The 13678-nt window shown below is 29.0% G+C and overlaps 6 protein-coding genes across 8 annotated transcripts; 3 read left to right on the forward strand and 3 right to left on the reverse strand.

The window, feature by feature from the left end:
- Window positions 1-113: 113 nt before the first annotated feature.
- LOC100879911 (replication protein A 32 kDa subunit-like) lies at window positions 114-1690 on the reverse strand. Of its 2 annotated transcripts, none has more exons than XM_076541056.1 (2): window positions 1141-1690; window positions 114-637 (listed from the first exon to the last, which is right to left on the reverse strand). In XM_076541056.1, exons 1-2 carry the CDS (start codon window positions 1391-1393, stop codon window positions 168-170), a joined length of 723 nt encoding a protein of 240 aa, XP_076397171.1. In that variant the 5' UTR covers window positions 1394-1690; the 3' UTR covers window positions 114-167. The 2 variants fall into 2 exon arrangements, with proteins under 2 accessions (XP_076397171.1, XP_003699386.1); XM_003699338.3 differs by having other exon boundaries at window positions 114-649; window positions 1141-1683.
- Window positions 1691-2364: 674 nt separating this feature from the next.
- psidin (phagocyte signaling impaired) lies at window positions 2365-6189 on the reverse strand. Its single transcript, XM_012280691.2, has 10 exons — window positions 5948-6189; window positions 5599-5823; window positions 5256-5509; window positions 4949-5172; window positions 4570-4879; window positions 4178-4482; window positions 3839-4097; window positions 3516-3761; window positions 2850-3458; window positions 2365-2772 (listed from the first exon to the last, which is right to left on the reverse strand). Exons 1-10 carry the CDS (start codon window positions 6006-6008, stop codon window positions 2551-2553), a joined length of 2715 nt encoding a protein of 904 aa, XP_012136081.2. The 5' UTR covers window positions 6009-6189; the 3' UTR covers window positions 2365-2550.
- Window positions 6190-6458: 269 nt separating this feature from the next.
- On the forward strand, window positions 6459-7800 carry LOC100880024 (replication protein A 32 kDa subunit). Its single transcript, XM_003699339.3, has 2 exons — window positions 6459-6950; window positions 7032-7800. The coding sequence occupies exons 1-2, from the start codon at window positions 6689-6691 to the stop codon at window positions 7526-7528; spliced, it is 759 nt and encodes a 252-aa protein (XP_003699387.1). The 5' UTR covers window positions 6459-6688; the 3' UTR covers window positions 7529-7800.
- A 623-nt stretch (window positions 7801-8423) lies between these two features.
- Window positions 8424-9550, forward strand: LOC100880365 (GPN-loop GTPase 3). Its single transcript, XM_003699342.3, has 3 exons — window positions 8424-8565; window positions 8644-8840; window positions 8911-9550. Exons 1-3 carry the CDS (start codon window positions 8521-8523, stop codon window positions 9512-9514), a joined length of 846 nt encoding a protein of 281 aa, XP_003699390.1. The 5' UTR covers window positions 8424-8520; the 3' UTR covers window positions 9515-9550.
- A 46-nt stretch (window positions 9551-9596) lies between these two features.
- Window positions 9597-12175, reverse strand: LOC100880135 (uncharacterized). 2 transcript variants are annotated; one of them, XM_012280758.2, is made up of 5 exons: window positions 11978-12175; window positions 11672-11871; window positions 11222-11496; window positions 10133-11145; window positions 9597-10051 (listed from the first exon to the last, which is right to left on the reverse strand). In XM_012280758.2, exons 1-5 carry the CDS (start codon window positions 12023-12025, stop codon window positions 9677-9679), a joined length of 1911 nt encoding a protein of 636 aa, XP_012136148.1. In that variant the 5' UTR covers window positions 12026-12175; the 3' UTR covers window positions 9597-9676. The 2 variants fall into 2 exon arrangements, with proteins under 2 accessions (XP_012136148.1, XP_003699388.1); XM_003699340.3 differs by having other exon boundaries at window positions 10133-11148.
- An 8-nt stretch (window positions 12176-12183) lies between these two features.
- Window positions 12184-13552, forward strand: mRpL18 (mitochondrial ribosomal protein L18). The gene is made up of 4 exons (XM_003699360.3): window positions 12184-12313; window positions 12405-12697; window positions 12791-12904; window positions 13181-13552. The coding sequence occupies exons 2-4, from the start codon at window positions 12516-12518 to the stop codon at window positions 13416-13418; spliced, it is 534 nt and encodes a 177-aa protein (XP_003699408.1). The 5' UTR covers window positions 12184-12313; window positions 12405-12515; the 3' UTR covers window positions 13419-13552.
- Window positions 13553-13678: the final 126 nt, after the last annotated feature.

The raw sequence follows: 13678 nt of genomic DNA on the forward strand, positions 1-13678 counted from the left end.
TTTATGTTTATTTTTTAAACATAATATATACTCAGTAATAAATTTGCAAAAATCACATAAATTTTTCTTCATCATATTATTTCATAAAAAGGAATGTCACTTATATAAAATAACTTGTACATGAAGTCACTTGTATAAAAATATGTTCTCCTCTTTGTGATTTAAAATTAAGTTGTTTTGAAATGATCATCTGTAAGCGTGGTATAAATATGTCCTTCACTTGTTAGAAAATTAATTATGTCATCCACATATGGTAAAATATTTTGTGGTATACGAGTCTTAAGTACCCTTCTTTCTATTCCATTTTCACTGTCATTTTCTGCTTGGATTGCTTTAAAGACTAATGCCTGTTCTTTAGTTAAGCCACTGATATTATTATCTTCTAAAAGAACATCATTTGTGGCTGTTCCTCCAGTCCTTTCTTTCTCAATATTGAACATTTTTTCAGCTCTTAATGTCACATAACTAACTTCTAACAAATGAGTAGTCAACTCATTTAATTTAGTCAAAGGTAAAATCTTTAAAGCTAATACATATTTTGTTTCATTTTGTTCCTTTATGTGTCCATATACCCGTACATAACTATTTAAATTAATGCTTGTATCTGGTCTATTCATTCTTTCCAACCAGCGAAAACCTGAAATAGTACCTGTCAAATATCAAGTAATTAATAATAAATGTTTACTCATAATAATATTATTTCAAAATTAAAGATACAGTGGATTAAAGGGTATTAACATACCCAATTTCACTGACACAATTATGATCAACCCTTTTGCTGCTACATGATGACAGCAGCACTTGCTTTCTGTTTACCTTACAGTGTCAGAGTTAAAGACAGAAATATTATTCTAATATGTATACTATAGCACTTTAACAAATAGTACAATATAATACAATACAATAAATGTAACGCAATATGATATTTACTTCATATAACATGTTCGTTATGTAAGAGGCTGTCTTTCTGCTTTCGTTCCATACCTGATGCCTATTTGGTATTTGTTTTCCATAACGAAAATGTTAAATCAAAAGATTGTTATACAACAGGATATGTCAACACTGTTTTAACTCACTGTAAGTAAAATTAAAAAATAAAGATTTTGTAAATAAAATAAATAAAATACATTGTCACAATACCTGTTTCATCTTCAAATTCGTATGTCATTTTTGTACTAGTATTGCCAATATTTCGCACAATTGCTACAAAAGTTATCATGTGAACTGTCATTCCCCAAAGTTGTAAATCATTATTGGATTGTGTTATATGTTTAATCATGATAGGAATGACATTTTCTACTCTTTTACTATTTTCTCTTCTTGAAATATTACTATCATTCAAAAATCCGCCTGAAGCGTTGTGTTGCACAGTAGCATTTAGGTTACCCCACATTATCTTCTCTAATTTAATAATTATTATTTTATAAATGCAAACAACACTCCCTTTTATTGTTCAGTTTAAAAATGAAGATTGATAAAGACTCTATTATTCGCACACATTTTTATCTATTGATTTGAATCTCACATGCATTGTAGCAATATTCCACATTGACACCAAAGATTAGATACCCCTACTCTTTGATATTGTATACACCAGTGTTGATAATTTTATTAGTTCTCTTTCATAGAAAATTATATATACTAGATACGAAATCGAATAGTAATTTTAATTTCATATTTTTCCACTATTATTTGAAATAATGCAAACAAATCATGTATTTCTTAGTAGAGATCTATTGCATAATAAACTAATTATAAATATTATATTATTGCATGCAATGTAAGAAATAATGAACTTTAATTTGATATAAATTTATCCAATTTATTAATTTGATACAATTTAGTTAACTGATTGCTCAAATTACATGATTAACAAATAATAAATTCATTCATGTACAGTGAAGGAAGCAAAGTACAATAAAAAATGTTTAACAGAATATAGAGAAAAACAAATAAAATAGAATTATTTTTTAATTAATTTTGCAACATTATAACACGTTTTATCCATATGATCATTTATACACACTTTAAGAAGATCCACACTGTTACCTTAAAATAAATATTTTAAATATTTATGTAATAATTGATGCCTTAATATCAACTGTTTCGACGATGCCTTAAAAATTATACACTCATTTTAAAATATGTATAAATAACAGTAATATTAAACCAATATAGACTACTGTTTTTAATTATCATTTGTATATCACTAAAATTGAATTGAGCTAAATTTTATAACTGCTGTACTTTATGTCAAATATATTAATCTTTTCTTTCTAAATACAACTCGCATAAGGTGGCAGTGTGTTCTATTTCAGGGTAAAAATATTCAAGGAAAAATAGTTTAATTGAAGAACTATTAAATTACTAAATAGTCATGAATTTAATATGAAATTAAAACAATTTAAATCATTTCAATTTGCAATAAACAATTCAGTCGATATTTATAATTGATTAGGACTAAGAGTTATGTACACAATAAATGAGTTAGCTTTGAAAATCAGTAAATGGTTGGATGGATATACTTTGTACAAGAATGTTTGTACAGTTTCAGCTTTTTAAACTGCTTAATAGCTTTAACGTGATTTGAGCTCGAGACTTTAACGATCTGCAACTTTGTCCTAAACTGGCTTGACCATGTTTGAGTATCGCAGCACAAACATCATCTTCATTATCTAGTCCAGTGTTAAGTTGATACTTTTCAAATTCTGTTAGTACTGAATCTAAATTATCTACTTTCTCTGAAAGTAATATTGCAATTTCCTTCCAATTCTGTAAGAAAACAATATATTGCTTAAATGACAAAATAAAAAGTATTATATTAATATGAAATTATTCAATTATCTTACATGATCATTATCATTTAATGGAATATGTGCTATTTGCTTGTTACACTTCTTTTTATTTTTCTTCTCTGAAGTCTGAGGTTGTAATTGCATCGCCCATAAAGTACATATGGCACTAATAATTGCAAGAGATTCACTACACGTGGATGCTCTCAGTAAAAAATGCTTGAAAGACACTGGAATTCCCTTCTCCGGGATATCTATTGTCTGAAGGCATGGAGATGCACGTAACATTTGAATGCACTCAAAATCGGGGTAACGCGAATTAGCAAAACATTCAACAAGTCGAGCAATTGTTTTCAACTGTTCAGAATAATGGGCTTCACGTAACCTTTCGACTGCATCCATAGGAACTAGTATTTTACATGGCCTATTTTGCTTTCCTTCTGGTTCAAACTCTTGAAGAATCGAAGGAATTTCTTCGCTATCCAACTGCTTTAGTTCGTCGGAAAAACGGGTAAGAAGAGAGGAACTATCGGGTGCCACACACGCTGCTATAATTTTCAATATTAAATTTCTCGCCATAAATAATCTTAACATACAAATTCGTGTTTCTTCTTGCATTCTGAGATCTTCGCCATTTTCTGTGAGTGGTTCCCACCCACGAACAACCTATGTAAATATAACATATTAATTATTTTATTAATTTTGCAGTTCATAATAAATTACCTCTAAATCACGGTTGTCCCGCAGCGAATTCAAACGAATCGAATCCTCCTTAAGTTGAATATCCATATTACTTAACGTAGAAATCAAAGTTGTAGGGCTATTACACCAACTTAATTCCAAAAGCATTTTATCTAAAGTAGTCATGACAAATTGAAAACAATTTTCCAATCGTTCTTTTAACTCCACAAATTCTTGAATCTTTACAAAACTTCCATATTTATAGGCGAACGTTAAATGATCCGCGCTCTGGTTACACAACAATAAAAATTAAAAAAAATTATGTCTTACTATCTAGAGCAGTTTTGTATTATATGAATACATACATCTTTGTAATTTGCAATGAAAAATTTAGTAGCATGATCTAAAGTTATGGAAGCTAACGAAAGGTGGCCAAGTGGAGCAAGTAATGGTGTATGTAAATAACCCAATGAATCTAATTGAATATGTTTAACGTCCAATAACGTGAAAATATGATCGGCTGCCCCAACTAATCCAGCTTCTAAATATATTCGTACTAGTAAAATTTTTATATGGAAATTTGCAGGGCTCGATAATAAACCACGTTCTAATAATGCCATTGCCCTGCAAAAGTACATTATTTTTGTATCATTTTTTCATTTTACTTATAATGTAAGTAAAGTCTGTATAGTAAATAATATTACCTGTAAAGATAAACTGCGTCATTTGTATTATAAAATAATTCATGTAATAAATGTGAAGCTAAAAGAATGTAAGAATCTGCAGGGCAAAAATCTGTTGGTAATCTTTCTTGAATTGGACACAATTCATTGCCCTTTTCGTATAATTTACATAATCGTTCTATCAATTGTTTTTGCTTGTTTATATCAGCATTTGGAGAATGATGGAAACCACAAATGCGTCGCAATTGTTCTAAGTGAATGTGTTTCTGCATTTGTTGTACAGTGCTTGGAAAACCTTCTGCCTTAACACCTACATCTTCCTCTATCTATAAAAGTAATACATCTATTTTTACACTACGATAATTTATGAATATTTATATAACTTCTGTTACATTTGCCATTATATTACTTACTTTTTGAAGTAACTGTTGTTTTCCAGTAGGAGTTAACAGATCTAAATAAAGTCGCAAATCTCCAACTATACAGTCTTTTTCCCCAAATTTCGAGAAATATTGATGCATTAAATCTACTGGTTCAATACAATTTTCAATAACTTCTCCGTTTTTAGTACGTTTTAATAATTCGAATTTTGCAAGGTAAGGAGCTCTTACTGTTTTCTCCGACATAGTTATAATTTTGTTAAGAAAATTTAAACATTCTTCTGGTTTTTGAAATTTAAGTGCAGCAAAGAGATAGTCTTTATAATATGCCCAATTGTCTGTACTATTCGCAACACATAAATCATCAATGTTAAAATAGTATTACAAGTAAAACTGCATACACTATACTCACTTTTCACTAATAAGTTCTTTATATGCACTAGCAGCTTCAGGAAAACGTTCTAATTTTAATAAAAGTGCTGCCTTACGTTGGGACACAGATGAAAGATGTGAAGCTAAGGGTCCAGATAAAACATTTAACATTTCTTCACTTTTATCTTGAAGTTCTAATATCATTAAATAAAGTTGTACTTCTTGTTCTGCTTCCATTTTTCCTTCTTTAACTAATTTTAGTACCTAATTTTCATTAATTTGATATTAATTATAATTTTAAATACAGCATTCTATTTGATATATTAATTCCATAATAATATACAAACCATTCTTTCTGCTAAAGGTAAAGTAATTCCTTTAGCTAAGTTTTCATCTGCATGTATAGCTTGCATAACTATACTCATCACAGCCCAAAAATAATAAGGATTTTTTGGTTTCAATTTATATAAGGCAAGTGCCGTTTGTTGTTGTTTCTTATAGTCTCCAAGACGAACATAAGACATAAAAAGATGTGTTAATAACTCTTCATTGTTAGGATCTGCTTTTGCTGCAGCTTCGTATACTTCACTAATTTTATCAGCTACAAGCAAACAAATTTAAAATTATAATTTGCAATCACTTTTATAATAATCTTAAAGCACAAAATTGAAGAATGTAATTTCAACTTACGCTGACGTCTTTCTCTGTAACAAATACTCATAACTTGCAGTGTAGAGTCTTCGCAAGGAATTTCTGAGCGTACTTTATCCATAATAGTTTGACATTCATTTTCTTTGCCAAGTCGTAATAAGGCCAAAGCTTTGAGCACCCTGGCACACTGATTAGTTGGTTGCTTTTTAAGCACTTTATCTGCTTCTTGAAGAGCTTTTTTATTATTTCCATTATCCAACCAATCTGAAATGCATAGTATAATAATGTTACATAACCTTATTGCCGGTAAAATAATAAAAAACTAATTTTTATAAAAATCAAAAAATTAAAGCTACATCATTTATGGAAATACTAATAGCGTATTTACTGTATATTGGACGTAAACGACGTTCGTTAACGGTATGGTCCACATGGGTCTTTGACGCCATGATACTTTTTATGATAGTTTTAAATCAACAAACCAAACTTTTCCTTCATCTGCTACATGGTCATATCGCAAGGCACATTTACATTGATTTTTTAGCTCATGTTCTTTTGCATAAAATAATAATTAGTTTCACAATAAATATAAGTATTGAATAGGATTGAGATACGTTTCAAATCATTTTTGCAAATGATTTGCAATGTAAAATTGAAACTGTAGATCAAAACTATATTATTGAGAAAAAAACTTGTACATTTTGCATATAATTATAAATTGCAAAATCATGTGCAATATTAATAAACCAGACTTGTCTTTTATTCCATGTTTTTATCTTTAAATTTTTATCATAAATATTTTTATTAATTAATTGTTTGTAACATCTATAGATTAATATATATTTACTTATACAACTTTAAAACTTGTATATTTAAAAGTTAAAATAAAAATAGCTGTAATATTGTTTTTTAACAATTTATATCGAAAATAAAAAGATATTTGTGTCGTGTCCGATTCTCTCTCACATAAACTTGTAGAAGAGTAAATTTTGTTTTGCCGCAAGTCTAGGTTTTATATGTGATATATGAGTGTACATTCGCGCGGAAATTCTGACTTTGGTTAACACTGTAACAGTGTAACAAAAGTATTCAAAGTTTCAGAAACTGTAATTGAATCAAATATACAAAGATGTGGTCATCAAATTTAGATAGTAGTGCAACTTTCGAGGGTGGATTTGCAAATAACAGCACTAGGGAAGATCAAGATGCTACAAAAACACGAAGAGCACAAACTACTGTACCTGTTATGATACGACATTTGCTTTCTACCGGCTCTACCGAAGATGTAACAATTTGGGGTATTCCTGTACGTATGTTTTCGTTAGTTGCAATTGTACGTAATGTCGAAGAAACTGCAACGAAAATATCATACAACATTGAGGATGAAACAGGTTTGTTTTAATTCTGAACCATTGCCTCTGTACTTTATTTTTTGTTTTTCATTTCTTTTCCTTTTTTGTTTTTGTATTCAGGTACTATTGTTGCACTTAAGTGGTTAGAAGCAGATAGGAAAACAACAGATCGTACTATGTCAGTTAATACATACATTCGTTTGGTTGGTTTACTCAGGGAACAAAATGATAAACGACATGTTCTTATTTTACGAATGTGGCCATTACAGAGCTTGAACGAATTAACAAACCACATACTTGAAGTTACTTATGTGGCATTAAAAGCTGAAGCAATGGCCAAACAAAATAATGAATTAAGTCATGCAAATGGTAATATGACAATGTCAAGTTCAAAACCAGTTGAAGATTCTGCTGATTATGGAATGACATCAGAGCAAAGTTTGATTTATAAAATCATACATGCTCAAAATGATACTGAGTCTGGAATTGAGAGGTCTGAAATCAAAGCAAAAGCACCAAAAACAATTCTTTCGAGAGTAGATACTATATTAGATTTTCTAGTTTCTGAAGGTCATATATATACTACAAGTACAGATGATCACTTTAAAACTACTTAAGTAATATATGTTATGTAAACTACTGTTATAAGTTACGGATATTTCTTTTTGATAATGTTTTTTGATCATTAAATTTCGCTTTTTAATACCACACCAATTATACTGCATCTCTGGTGAATTTCTGGCATCTATAAATTTACTCGAGTAAACTTAAGTATGTTAATTTATAATTTTATATCATGTTAAACAGATATACATAAGTTCATTATATATGTATTAAAGTATTAAATTTATTTTTCTATTTTTATTTAAATAAATACTCCAAAAATTAATTTTGTTTTCTGTGAACTGAAGTTAAATATATTCATCACTCATCTTTAATGATATTCTTTTGAAAATCAGTTCCTGAATTCTATTTTTAAATAATAATTATTGTAAATTATAGATAATAAATTGTTTGTAAAAATTATTGCATTTTTATAATATTCTGTGAAGTCCTTAATATATGTATAGGTATATATAATGTATAAACACTTTTTCTGAAGATGAAGTCATTTTACGCAATTTATACGTTTTACGAAAATTTGTATTTTCGTGCACGTGGGTTCAAAACAGTACTACTAGCGCTATTTATCGGTAAACTACAGAACTATCGAAATAAAAATCTGATGTTTTTATGTAGGCACGTGTTCGCTTCGAGTATTTTGCGCAGAAATGCCGGATCTGCACTTGACAGATGAAAACAACAAGTCAAATCGTAACAAAACATTTTAAATTAGTACCACCTTTAATGTGATTAACTTCTGGTACAAAAAATTATAAAAATATTCTATCTTTTTTATAATAATTTGCATCATTTTAATCTTTACATTTATACTAAAGTGTAAAAATGTTAACCTAAAAACTAACCTATTGTATACACCTTTCTCTATCAAAACCTCACAAGGTTTATTCTGTAGATCTTGGAAAATCTAGTTTTGTGGAATTTATACATAAAGAGTTAATTTTATTCAATTTTTAATACACAAGTTGAACAATAAAGAGAAAACAAAATGAGATATGCTCAACTTGTAATGGGACCTGCTGGTAGCGGAAAGGTATTGTTTATTTGTATATTTATACATTTAATTTTGGTCATATAATAAAATCAAATTAATATACAATTTTTTTTGCAGTCTACATACTGTTCTGCTATGCAACAGCAGGCAGCTGATGAAAGAAAAGTAATAGAGGTCGTGAATTTAGATCCAGCAGCAGAATATTTTGATTATGAACCTTTAGTTGATATAAGAGAATTAATTCAGTTGGATGATGCCATGGAAGATGATGAATTACGGTTTGGACCTAATGGTGGTCTTGTGTTTTGTATGGAGTAAGTTAGTTATAATAAATTATTCAAAAATAATCTTTAACCATACATTATTTCAAAATTTTGTTTCCAGATATTTAATAGAAAACTCATCATGGTTGGAAGAAAAACTAGGGGATGTTGATGATGACTATATTATTTTTGATTGTCCAGGGCAAATAGAATTGTATACACATATGACAGTCATTCGTCAGTTAATAACAATGTTACAGAAACTTAATTTTCGTATTTGTGGAATTTTTTTAGTAGATAGTCAATTTATGGTTGACGGATCAAAGTTTTTATCAGGCACAATGGCTGCACTTAGTGTAATGATTAATTTAGAATTACCACATGTTAACATTCTTAGTAAAATGGATTTATTATCAAAAAGTGCAAGAAAGCAACTAGATAAATATTTAGAACCTGATCCACATAGTTTATTGGCAGATATGGAAAAAGATTCTTGGAATGAAAAATATAGGAATCTTAGTGAAGCTATAGGAAGACTCATAGAAGATTACAGTTTAGTTCGTTTCTATCCATTAAATATAAAAGATGAAGAAAGTATGGCAGATATTAAATTAACAATTGATAATATAATTCAATATGGGGAAGATGAAGATGTTAAAATTAGAGACTTTGATGAACCCACTGAAGATGATGATAATGATGTAAATTATGATACGAATACGTGAAAATAATTTTAGTAAATAAAGTATTTTTTCTACAAATTTATCTGGCATTCAATTTATATTACTAAGATAATAGAACAAAAAATTGGTTTCATTAATTTAATTATTGATAGCTTACGAAAATATCTGTACAAGGAAATGATTGAATATTTACATTATAAAATTTCACCGTTCTAAATGCGGATTTATCGTGTTAAATACAAACATTAAACATCCAAATGCTAATGTTGATCCATGAGCAACAATAGCACTTCCTTCCCATCCCTCTTCTAAGCAATCTTTATTCTTTGTCTCGTATTTTGTTAAATTACATTTACATAATACTTTTTTCCTCTCTGTTAGTTCTTGAGACAAAACTTTTTCCTTTATAATAGCTTTCACTGCTTCTGTCGTTTCCTGTTCTTTACTTAGTAATTGCGTTTTATCATCAGTTTCTTCTTTTACTTGCTCTACCACTCCAGAATAATTACAAGAATATAGTACATTATCAACCATTGTTCCATATTCACTATAGTTTAATAATTCATAACGTTTCGTACTCTGCACACCAAAAAAGATTAAAAATAATTATTAATAGGAATTCTATAAGGACATAAAAAATACAATTGGATATATCATTACCTCGTCAAAGAAAATAATTGCATGCTTTGATGATGTAAAACTGCAATTACCATAATTGGATAAAACTAAATCACAATTGGGACCACTTCCAATAGTTAATGTTTTATGAACCATGAAAGTTGGTGGTTTAGGTTTCTTGTTCAAAGAAAATAACGCGGCTCTGGCCGTCGTCTGGCAGTTAATTGTATCATAATTTTCTCCATCTGGATCTAATATTTGTTCTAACCGTTGTAATGCTAATGCTTCTAATACTGGTCTTTCTAGTAATTGTACACCTTCTTTTACATTATAACCATAATGTTCTGCATAATATTCGATACTATTATCGTCATTACATTTATTTTCATTTACATCTTCTTGTCCTACGTTTTTATTATGTTCAGTCTCGTTATTTGTGTCTTCTTGATTATTTTCTTGTTTTATTTCATTATTTTCTTCTACTTCTTTTTCTATTTCCATTAAATCTTCCGTTTGTTTTACTTCTATACTCTCTTCTTTAGAGTCTCCACTGTCACTGTTCTCTGTATCTTGTACTTTAGTATTTTTGTTTACTGGTCTTATGACAGTATCATGATAAAATCTTACAGGATCTAATTCTGGTGGATGTTCATAATGAAATTTTACAGAACAAGGAACCTTTATTCTCGTTCGACCTTCTAATTTAACTTTTGTGCGAAAAAGTGGATTTGTTGCTCGTGCTTTACGTAAGAAATCTAATTTCACTGCATGTTGATCTATACGTTGATTAGCATACTTGTCCCAAAGTTTAATACGTTCTGTTACTCTACATGATGTTAATAAATTTTGATCTATGAAATGGTTTGGATGATTAGGACACATCCACCTCCCAATAGGAAAAGCGGTGAGTGGAGGGTCTAAACAGTCTTGATGAAAATATAATGGACAATAATCACATGCTATTAAAGGTGCCTTTCTGCAACTACGACCACACTCAAAACATAAACGTGCTGGTAGAGGCACCATTAAATTGTTATCTAAACAGTGACTTTTCCCTACTGAGATAACAAAAATATTACTGACACTGAAATTAGTTTATGTAATAAATGTTCATAAATATATTACATGTACCATTATTAGTTCCACTGTGTTGTTTTCCTCTTCTACCCGAAACATAATCTACTTTATTACTACCAGGAAACATTATGGGTAATTGCAACTCTTTAGGTAACTCAAATTCTCTTGGATTAACTAAAGATGCTGCTAAAGCCAGTACTTCTAAAGCAGATTTTTTTTTATTTTTTTCATTTCCTTTATTATCTAGAAGGTTTCTTTTAGATGCACAACGACAAGCATAGCACAACCATTCTCCATTAGGAATATCTGCTGGATCCACAGCTGGATAACTACAAATATTTTATATACTGTTTAGTGTTTTTATCTCTATATAATAAGTTATAAAAATAAAAAGAATGATAGAAAATTGATATGCAATAACCATAACTAATAAGCTGCAATGCTGATGTCTTGACATTATAATTACTGTAGCACCATTTTCATTCGCTAAGTGTCTAAACTTACTGGCACTGCAAATGATATGATGCAGGACATTTATCACAGCATATAAGTTCTCCTCCATCTCTACAAGCATCACAAATATCACGATTATGACCACGACCTCGTCTTTTGAAATATGGATGTTTCTTTTCTTCCTTGTCCTTTTTGTTTTTTGCTGCTTTAGAATCTTCAGATACAGGCGGTGCTATGAGAGCTTGAATTTGCTGATAGTAAGAAAGAAATGAAAAATGATATATCTTTATAATAAAAAATTTACTACATAAAATAATTGTGTATTAATAAATTATTTATGTATTATTTTTTGCTTACTGGCATTAAACCACCAATCATTGGAAAACCATATTCTACGGTACCCATTATGAATAGGTTTTTAATTGTATAAGGATAGAAATGACTTTCTTAAGTAATTTTTTTCGTTGCTACATAAGTTTATTTGATTATGAATAACAGATCTATCCCCACTTTCTGTTTTTCATATCTAAGTAGGTTATGTTTAAAACTTAGAAAAACAACATATTAGATGTATACATTCTGTCGTCAAAAAGTGCTATATATCGTGCTGTCCTCTATAGATGGTAAACAAAATTTTATTGCTCATTAGTAACGATGTATCGTTACTAACGATATATTTTTATATAATTTAAGGTATATTTTTAACTTGAATTGTTTTTCTTTAATAAGGAGTAATAAATATATTGATGATTTTACATATTATGGTAATGAATTTGTTTCACAGAAGATCATACTCATTGGTAGCAGTTTCCAACCTCCAAATAATACCTAACCTATGCGCATGTTATATTTCATGTTTACTTTTTGATCCCATAATAACGATTCAAACCTTATAATGTCTTTAAGAAATCGTATTAGTAACTTTCTTTTTAAAAGACAAATGCATAGTAATGCGGAAATAGTAGAAAATTGTAAAGAAATCAGAAATCGTAATCGAAGAAATTTGGAACGACTAAGGATTGCTAGGAAGCCTATAGGTTACGTTCTTGACAAACCTGGTATTTCATACTGGCACAAGTAAACTGACTATTTTAACATAATTTTGTTATTACAATCTTAATAATATCTTATTCATGTACGTTTTTAAGAGTACAATTAATATTTGTATAGATTAGTCATAAACCAGACTCAACGTTATATTCAAGCAGAAGTACATCATTTTGAGAATGGGCCAGTTATTATAGCATCCACACAAGAATGGGGCATAAGAAAACAATTATACAAGTTAGTACATATTAAAAATTAAGCAGTTATTGTTTTGGAACATTAATGTATTATTTAGGTGGTTGTCAGCAATATAGTTCTTTATTAAGTCAAAGTTTATAGCTGGCTGCTATTGACATAGTTTTATGATATCTTTTCTCATGTTTATAATGAATTATGTATATTTTATAATGACTAAAATTTTGTTAACATGTTCCATGCCACATGGGATATATATATAATGCATAATATATTTCCATAAAATGAAATACCGAAATAATACTAATAATGTTTCAGTGGTCATGATGCTGTAGCACATAAGTATTTGGGAGCTGTGATTGCACAACGTTGCTTAGAATCTGGAATTTGTGAGCTTTATTATAAAGGTTTTGCAGAAGCTAGCCAGAACAAGAAATTATTATTCACAGAAATGGAAGAACATGGAGTCATTTTACAAGAACCACCAAGATATAAACATCCAAAACCTACAGATAATTATCGTCGGGAAAAGCCTTGGGAATTTTATGAATCTTAATTTAGATATTTTAATATAATATATGTAAATATAATTTAGAAATATTATATAGCATACAACAGAAAATGCAAGTTATATTATTTTTATGTATGCCATTTCGGGTTATACCTCAATTATAGTGATTTTATAAATCATGATTTGTGTTTGATATGAATTTGCTAAATCTGCTATAGTATAAAAATTTTGAAGAGGAGCACTGGAGGTAAAATAACTTTTATATGTAGGTATTATTTTTTTATTATTTGAGCTTTTGTTTTGTT

Source organism: Megachile rotundata, chromosome 16, assembly GCF_050947335.1.
Source record: "Megachile rotundata isolate GNS110a chromosome 16, iyMegRotu1, whole genome shotgun sequence".
Taxonomy (NCBI): domain Eukaryota; kingdom Metazoa; phylum Arthropoda; class Insecta; order Hymenoptera; family Megachilidae; genus Megachile; species Megachile rotundata.